Source organism: Ruditapes philippinarum, unplaced genomic scaffold (assembly GCF_026571515.1).
Source record: "Ruditapes philippinarum isolate M1 unplaced genomic scaffold, ASM2657151v2 ctg2772_1_1_1_1, whole genome shotgun sequence".
In the NCBI taxonomy this organism is placed as follows: domain Eukaryota; kingdom Metazoa; phylum Mollusca; class Bivalvia; order Venerida; family Veneridae; genus Ruditapes; species Ruditapes philippinarum.
The window spans coordinates 59830-69829 of record NW_026864662.1 but is presented as its reverse complement, the minus strand read 5'-3'; the positions used below and the strand labels follow the sequence as shown (position 1 = coordinate 69829).

Sequence of the window (10000 nt, the reverse complement as noted above, 5' to 3'; positions counted from 1 at the left end):
TATCATAATAAAGAACAAAATTAATTTCAATTAAAAAGGAGACACAGGCAAAATTTTCATTTCTTTGTTTTGAATTTTTCATTCATAATTCTGTCAATGTCCTCAAAATGAATACACTAGGCAGTCATATGAACAAAACTTTTTTCTAATTATAAAAAAATGAAATACTGGTTTCCTTATTTGACCAGCGCGGGTCAGGTAAGAGCGTTAAGACTTCAATATAAAAATTGTCAGAGTGAATTCTGGAAAGGTCTAACTGTTATTGTAACTTATCCACAATATCTGTTATTGAAACTTATATTGTTTGTTCAAGTCACTTGACTTGTTTTACAAATACTTGGTGATTCTGTCGGCGTTCAAAATGTATTTAACATATATAGATATATTTACGCTACAAACCCAAAATATATAGAATTTATACAGAAATTTATGATGGGTGATTTGAGTTTTGATTTTTTGTCATTCATTTTCCCGAGTATCCCTCTAAGACGAAAATTGTTTTTTCATGTGTCTTTGTGGTTGCTTTTTTGTCCATTATTTTAAAAAAATAAATAAATAAACAGTCACTTATCTGTACAAATACAAATATGTTATCACGTCCGGTTAAGTCATTTTATACTTTGCATATATAAAATCAATTTGATCTTGTTTTTCAACCTACAACATCCATAGTATCATCTTGTTAATATGACCTAAATACGCCGCCGTATCGACGTAGTCTAATACCTTATTTTCGGGCAACGGGATTAAATTATCGCAACAGAGGTTAGGATTGATAAATATTGATAAGCATCAGCAAAATTATGTCTTTATTGTTGCCTTTTCTTTGATTGTTGTTAAAGGCATTATATTTGATATCCTACCAGTTTCCAAAATGTTCTTCATTGTTTATTTTTCTTAGCCGGCGCCATCTGTTATTTCATTTGCGTTGTTGACACTTACTGTTTTAGTGATCTTGTACTTTGTATGAAAGTAAAACTACTACTTTGTAAACATATTGCTTCCATTATCAAAAGAAGTGATCTCTTGTTTAACAATTTTTACCTCAGGTGATAAGCATCTAAACTATTTTGAACCTGTAATTACCAATTTTATAAAAGACGCGGGTACCCTTTATAAAGAAAGAAACAAATATTCATTTATACTTTTACTTACCATCTACGTAAGCTCGGGGTGAAGCAGTTTGTGGTTTGTTTTCAAAATGTTTGCCATAAATGGTAAGTATAAGACCACCGTAAACACTTCCCATTTGATGACTGACATTTGTTATTACTGAAATTGTTAAAACAAATTGTATCTTTGATTTTAGTAAATTATGGATCAAGTTGAACTATGATTATAAGTTTGCATTAAAGAAAACAGCTTTAATTTATTGTTCTATGAAACAGGCAATGAAGATAATAAGCTTATTCAGATTTCTTTCCATTGTTTGCGTAAAGCAGATATATTTTTATTTCGAACTGATAAAATTATTGATTTTTATAATTTGGATACCTGTATAAAACTGATATAGATATATTACATCGTTGTATGATACGTGGAATAAATCAGGACGTGCAACAGAACTGAAATATATAATCAAATGCATTTTTCAAAAAAAATAATTTCGTTCTTTCTAAGATGTTTTCTTTTGAAGCTAGTCTAAAATTAAATTTTGATTATTTAATTTAGTAATAAAATTAATGTTTTTATCGTATAACAGTTCCATTCTTGTCTTGTAATTTAAACAATCAATGGATTCTTATTACATTAATACTTTATATTTGTTTTTTTTTTATCTTTTCTTATTTTTAGGCTTAAACTGGAGTTCGATTATCATTTAAAGCAAAATATGGTATCTTACCTGCCATAGGGAAGATCAACAAGAAAACTGACATTGAAGAAACCTACAAAGAACAAGGAAAAGGTGGAATAATGTTCAAAGCATCTTTTTTTGTTTATTTTACAGATGAATTCAAATTTATTTTTATGTAGCCGGATGTATTTATTACATTTTGATTGATGACTTTTTTGAAGGAAACAAATTAAAGAAACAAAAGAAAGATGAGATGAACAATAGAAAGATAAATCTGTGAGTACATACCGACCGAAGCACCTGTGGTTTTGCATTCGATGAGACCATAGTTTGAATCTTGATTAGCAAGAGATATTCCAAACCTTAAAATTTAACAAAATATTCATAAGTCACATAATACATAAAGAAAAAATAAAGAGATGAAGAAAGAAATATGTTGAGCTTAAATACGACTTTTGTTCATTCTTTTAATTTTGAAAAGTCAAATTAAATTGCATCTTACGTGTCTGTTCCATTGTGCAAATCACATAGGTGTGGACCAATATACGCCCTGAAATTGAAATCACGAAAAAATAAAGACATAGAAATAACAATTACTATTTCTTAATTAAGCTAAGAGGTTTTGATTGAGGAAACGTACCCAGCTTTATCCTAATTATTATTGACTATCAACTATAATGAACGATCCTGGCATCATATCTTTAAAGTCATTCAAAGCATTCATGATATGTATTTTGCGTCCAAATAAATGTAATTGATCTTTTTACGTTTGAAAGTATACCTTAGCAATGTCTGGATTTTACCATTTGTTGCAGTTGCCACATCAGTTGTGTATCTATCGGTGAAAAGTATGCCTGATATATTTACTTGCGAACCTGAAAACAAAGGCCGATAGAGCATAAATTATTGAGACGTATAAGGAATTATAAACAAGGACAACATAAAATATCAAGCTGAGATATCTACTAATATCGCCGTTGCACTTCACAGACGTAATAAAAAGCAAGTTATCTATTGTTATTTTATTTTAAGTATTGTATAAGGTTAGCAACATTATTTGTGCATCATTTCAAGTCTTACTAAGAAACAAGTTTCTAAGTCTAATTGTTGTTTATTTATACCTGGTATTCCTGACTGCGGTGTTAAAACGTTAATTGTTGGAGTAAACAAAGGCTGTGTCTGCAAAAGAGAAAAATCATATCCGACAAGCCTCTTCATGACTATCATGACAAATAAGTTTGAATGTGTAAATTAAGATGATAATTTCCGTAAACATTTTTTAATTTTTAGCTTGTTAATGATTTTCATATTAAGTTTATGTAAAAAAATCACAATATCTTTAATGGTACTATACTAAGGTTGCATTGACAATTATATAAAAAATAGTATTTCAAGCCTATATAAATTTGTACAGTTTTGTGTTTTTTCCCCCTGAAAATATGATTTATTTATAGTCATGTCTGTATAGCTGTTACAATTAGATATAATAAACCATTGCAAACGCTTATTATCCTTATATGCCAATCTCCTTTATTTCTGAGATATACATATTTGTATTAATCTGATTAAATATTAAGGAAGTGAAAAAGCCCATATACACTGAATGAACATGAAGATTTCCCTCCACAAATTGATTTGTCTTCTATACGTTGTCCGTCAACAGCAACCTTTACATTGTACGTATCTTTGCTCTTTAAACCACTGCAAATGAAACAAAAACAACAAGATATGTACGCTTGGTTGTTATATGATTCCGTGACTGATGCTTAACACTAAAAGCGCCAGTCCATATTTCGAATTTGAATATCTATGAAAATACATGTATAAATAATGAAAGCAAATGTTTATTTAATGATAAATAAGCCTTTAACAAGTATCAATTTGATACTATTATTGACTTATTTTAAGTTTTCTCCAATGTAAACTTTGCATTCTTACCTTGGGGTATAGAAAATTATTCGGTTTTGATTGGAGCCTTCTTTTTGTACAGAGCATGAGTGTTGACGACCGTGAGCGTTCACAAGGTAAACTAAATTACCAATATTTTCCCCACTGTAAAGACTGAACTGTTCCTTTGAAAATCCTACATTTAAATTTAAATTAAAAACGCTTATTGAAGTCAATTTTTCTTAACACTCATAAAGCACTGTGGATGTATCTAAAAAAGTTAAGTTATTACGAAAGTTGAAAAATGAAATTTTAAAAAGACCGTTCATTGCTAATGATATGTAAAATTAAATTATTTATAATTGGAATCTTACACAGCATAGACAGTCACAAATTGCTGTTGTGTACAAGGACAAATTTAAATCAGTAGAAATTTCTTTAAAATGTAATGTGTATGAAATAACGATACAATAACCATGTGTACAGGACAAAATAATCGCAAACAAGTTGCAGATGCGCAACTATGACATAAAAAGATTTAATTTAAACCTGATCCAGATATTGTCACTTTTACTTGTCCGCCATAGCCACCTGAAGTAGGAGTTATGCTCGATACGTAAGCACCTGCAAATAATAATATAAAGGTATTTCATTTGAAACATAATTATTAGGATTAAAATGTTTTCAAATGTCCTTATTTCTTTTCTACAAAAACATAGATTCAATATACACTTTATTTCTTCCTTCTTCGATATATGATGCGTTATTTTCCGGGGCATATACATGAATCAAATTTGCACGCTAGCAATTGCCTAAACTGTGCATGACCTTAAAACATGATCAGGGAAATTTTTGAGAAACAGCAACAAACACTGATGTTAAATTGTGAATATTTCAAAATGCCTTACGTCATCCTCCATAGAATTAGTGTTGACACGAATTCAATTAACATTTTATGTGTCTGTTGAAATAGCTGTGTAAATACATAACATTTATAATAAACGACTATTATAATTTTTTGCTTATAATACAGAACCAAAATATTATGTTAAATTCACAGAGGGTACCTTTTAAAATTAACAAAATCTTTAAATAATTTAAGGACATATTTTATCGGGTCAACTGAATTTGGAGCAATAAAATGTCTCTAACTCGTGCTTAATTCGTCTTTCAAAAAATGTTTGTGCTTTGAGTTTTACATTTTGAATGACTTTGTATATTTATCTTTTGATACAGTTGCCTTTGCTATCTAACAGATTAACAAAATTATATTGTCTATTCTCACCATTGTTCGATGGTATAGGGTTTTTGTTTTAGTAAAGCTATCTACTGAAATGTCAGTGTGCGATAAAAATGTCATGTAAATAATTTGGTAAAATACTTTGCCATTAAGATAATTTATTTTAATAATTGAGATTTTAAGATAATTTTCATAAAGGCAGATCGTTCACTGCACGTTTTGCACGTAGTGCCTACGAAGATTTACATAAAAAGAATGACATGAAATACAAAATCAAAAAGGAGATTAGACATTTTCTGCATTAGACATCCAATATCTTGAGATAATAAATCAACTAGCATTTTAAACGTTTATACAAGTAAGATATTGATAATGGACGGAACATATATTTTTGAGTACTTATCTGCTTAGATATCTTGATAAACTACATCGATTATTTATACATATCTTGTCAATGTATTCCTGATGTACATTTAACAAGCTAAGAATAGCAACATTTCTTTAGTGGGGCAAATTTGTAAAGATTCAATAATAAAAATGTAAGTGAATAACGAAAGGTGAATTTCTTTATTGTTAAATAAAGATTGCTCATCTCCTATTCGTTCCATTCATAATATATCTTTTTTTATAAGACAACGTTTCGACAATTCAAAACACGCATCATAAAGCACTCCCCAACATTTTACAGTAAACAATGTTAAACCTAACTAAATACAATTAATTGACACTTGAAATACAACGGAGAGTATTTAAGTAGATCTTTGCATTTATTTCGGCCGATATGAATTGAGAATTGATAAATGCGTACAGATGAACTTAATACAAAATAGACTGGATCATGTTCTTATTTCTATTGTGTCAGACAGCAAACACATACACCTTCAGCTTTGATATAGGATTACAAAAACTTTAAATTGTTAAAGATCTCTGATATATGACCTATATATTTGATCAAAATACACAATTGAATAGTCATTGTTTATTCATTGTTCATTTTGATTTTATCTTATATAAAGAGACATAACATTGTTTTAATGTTATCTGTCTATCTTCTCTAACATTAACTTAAATCTGTCAGATAGCATTACCTAATCTCCTTATAATTTGACGTAGTAAATTATGTCACATATCATTGTTTGTATTAAAACAAAAGATCTGTGTCATTTTGCAAAGATTGTCAGCATTTTTTCATGCAACAAAACAACAAAGCAAAACAAGACAAAAAAATGTATCGCATTTACCATTTGAATTGGAAAATCTCCATTGTGCTATTATATTATCAATGTGGAACAAAAGCTACACCTCCCCCCAACCCGAAAAAAATAAGAGGACCTACATTTATGTCCAAACGACTGAGTAATAAGACTATATATTGTTATCTTCTGTTTTTAAAAATTGGGGTTCAAAACAAAAATTATGAACCCAAATTTGAAAAAATGTTTCCCAAAATTTTAAAACTTAGTGTATTGTCCTTTCCTAAAATTTTTCATAAAAGTTGAATTTTAAAAAGATTTCTTGTGTGTTAAAAAATGTTTTTTATGTACTAGAAAAATAAAATTACTTTCGGGTTTTTAAAATTTTGAATTTCAATTTTTTTTTTTTTTTTAAATCTTTAAATTTCCCAAAGTTAAAAGCTATCCCAATTTCGGGATTATTATACAGTATGGGGGGTTTTTTTTTCTGAAAACCCGGACCCTTTTAAAATACCGGAACCCTTTCCCTGAAAACCGGAAAATTTTTTAAAAGCCCGAAAATTTCCCCTTATATTTCATTGAAAAAAAATTTTTTGGGGAAAAACCGGGAAAACCTCGGGAATTTTTTTTAAAAACGGCCCCGATTTTTTTAATTTTTTTTAATGCTAAACATGCATAAAAAATCCTCTGAGAAAAGGACAGCAATTTTAAGTGTTTAAGTCTATTATCATAATTTTGTCTTTTCCTGTATTATTACTACTAAGGCATGATTTTTCAACATGTTTTAAATTTGTTTCGGTTGTTTTTAATATAAAATTTCTAGAATAAATGGGAAACATTTGTTAAATGATTCCTGTTTTGCTTGAAATTTTGACCTTGAAGTTATCTTTGTCTGGATATTGAATAGTAATAAGAAATTCCATTGATTACATATTTCAAAAGCCAATTAAAAAAGATATCTATCAGACAATGTGCTGTTTTAATTTCTGATTTTCTGAAATATAAAATTGAATTACTTGGGACATTAATTTTATTGCAAAAGGGTCGAAAAGTAAATATAAAATGATTGAACAAAGACATTGTTCAAACACATCATAATTATCAAAAATGTATAAAACCTCGGGGAAACCCGGGAAACCCCTTTTGAAAACCGGATTTTTGGGTAAAATTCCCGGGGAACGGGGCCCCCGGGTTAAGATTTTTTTTACTTTTAAATTCCCTTTTAAAACCGTAAATGGTAATCATTATTCAATTTTAAAAACTTTTTCTTTTACGTTTCCCTTTTTTAAAAACCCAAAAAAAAACTTTAAATATTAATTTTTAAAAGTTGAATATGAAAATTTTTCATACCTTTAACGGGAGAATTTACCCTTTTATTTATAAAACGATTTAAATTTTTTGTTTATCATATACTTTTTTTCCCCCTTTTTTTGACTTTAGAGTTTAAAAATAAAACCCTTTTTTAAATTTTTGTTTTTTACTCAAATTTTTTTCTGGCGAGATCCCTTTAAAAAATACGGAAAATTTTGTTTTCACTCCCATAAAAAAATTTTTTTCCCCAGGTGAAAATACAGAAAATAAAATCATGCATTTTATTTCATCAATAAATCTCAATATTTCATGTAAAAGTATATAATAAATAGACTGATAACGACAGCATTTTCAGTAACAAGTAACTGAATTTTAACTTTGACTCATATGAATAAATTAAATAAGTTTTTAAACACTACTGAAAAATAAAAGGCTATTTAATTTTATCATTCTTATTTTTCTTATTATAAAAAGATTTTTTAATAATAAAATTCAATAAATTTCGGATAACGAGGATTTAAATTACATGTTGTACATCTTAGCAAAAGCTAATAATGGTTTTAATAAATGCTTACAGTTAAATTCAAATTTTAATCGCTTTCATTATGTTCGAATGAGTATGAAACAATTTCTGTACACACTCATTTGATAAAGTCAAGAATTTATTTTGCAATTGTTTTCCAGATAAAGAACTTACTTAACTGAATTCATAGCTACTTATACGATACAACGTCAAAACAGTTCAAATGCTGTGCCTTATACATTTACAAAAATACAAAAATGTAATACATCTCGATTTATAGAAATTGTTTAAAACATTTTAAAACCAAAATAATTCAATCAACTATTTGATAAAAGAATTCAATAATTTGAATTGGAATCGCATATGATGTTAGTATCAATAAGAAGCAGTAATATAAAATAAACTATTTATGATTAAAAGTGATAAAACAATCTTGTAATTATTTGAAATTATTATGAACTTACCATTGCATAATGATCTTGGTCCAACCGTAAAAATCATCAACACACACAAGATTAAGGAACGAGACATCCAAATATTTACTTCTGCACCCATTTTGATAATCTGCGTTTAACACGGTAAGCAGGTTTTTATGTACCGAAGGCGGAAGAGTTCGTTTATATTACAATGTATTATTGTGCAAATTTATTCAAAAGAATATCTATATCACAATATACAATATAATTAAATCTAAGTTTAGTCTTTAACTGGATGATTGATTTGATTTTGTAATAATCGCATGATGTAGTGGTTTTTCTGATATGTTTATACATTTATGCAAGTTCACCTTGTATTTGTGTAAACGTGACCGTAGACAATAAAGGATGTCTGAATTTACCAAAACTCAGGCGAGAAATGAAAATTAACATATTTAGGGTATAAGACAAAATCAATGAAATATTAAAATGTGGCCTTAAGTTAAGATACATTTCTATTTTTTTTTAAGTTTTGCACTATAAATTTAGAGCAATACAATATCAGGATTATTATTCTAATAACATGAATGAAATGCCCAAAGTTTGAAAAATTTTTGTTAATTTTTTAAATTCGAAGCTTACTTTACTGTTATTTCATTTGGAAACATTTTTACTTTGGGTTTTTAAACCCAATTTACTAACAGGGGGAGTTTTTCACTTGGAAAAGAACAAACTACAAAAGTGTGAAGTATTTTAATCACAAATTTGCTATGCCGCGATACCGCTTTAAAGGTAAATGCCTGATAGCACTTTATAGGTAAAATATTTTCAATATGGATTCTTGTTTAGTTCAATGCCGGCAATTGTGGGTTAAGATATCATAGTAAATCATTCAAAAGTTTTGAAAGGGATAAAGCTTATAAAGAGTGATATTTTGAATAATGTGAATATAGTTTTAAAGAGTTGTCATTAGACTTCATGGACGTTTGCATTTAATTATATTCAATGCATAAAAAAGTACGGTGAATCTGCCCTCAGCTTTTCTTTAGGTTAAATATGTTATTTTTAGAAAAAAATATTCCATAAAATTGTCAAATCAAAAGAACAAAGGTGGAAAATGAGATTTGCCGTCGATAAAATACATAACCAATAACGAAACCCCTCGATACATCCAATCTACCACTCTCAAGTTTTATTAAAGTAAAGCTGACGATTCGTTTATGATCTTGTATTGCTAGAAACGAATGTCACTGACGCGTTATAGATTGCTATTGAAGTAGACAGTGATATGATGGCACTTACCGAAATACTTAGCTTTAAACAAAACAGAATTTGGTTTTCAGCAGAAAATAAAAGCCGAAGGCGACTTTAAATGTACTAAAATGTTCGATGTATCATACTGCTGTGTATGATAATGTTTCCTGTACATACGTATTTATGTTTTACAGCTGGTTACTCTTGTCTTCACTGAGTTTATAAAATTTTGTTATCATTTACATTTACAAAATAGTATGCTACAGATAAAATCAATTAAGTACACATTAACACATGTTAATTCTTATATAATATTGTCTTAAAGCAGATAAGTTTATTCTTTAAAAAAAACAAATGTAAAACGATTAAATTATTCGAACT

General features: G+C 28.2%; 1 protein-coding gene across 1 annotated transcript; it reads right to left on the bottom strand.

The window, feature by feature from the left end:
• Positions 1 to 1839: 1839 nt before the first annotated feature.
• Positions 1840 to 8542, bottom strand: LOC132726412 (fibrocystin-L-like). The gene is made up of 8 exons (XM_060711726.1): positions 8414 to 8542; positions 4232 to 4306; positions 3734 to 3878; positions 3394 to 3496; positions 2917 to 2974; positions 2577 to 2670; positions 2084 to 2157; positions 1840 to 1886 (listed from the first exon to the last, which is right to left on the bottom strand). The coding sequence occupies exons 1-8, from the start codon at positions 8502 to 8504 to the stop codon at positions 1840 to 1842; spliced, it is 687 nt and encodes a 228-aa protein (XP_060567709.1). The 5' UTR covers positions 8505 to 8542.
• Positions 8543 to 10000: the final 1458 nt, after the last annotated feature.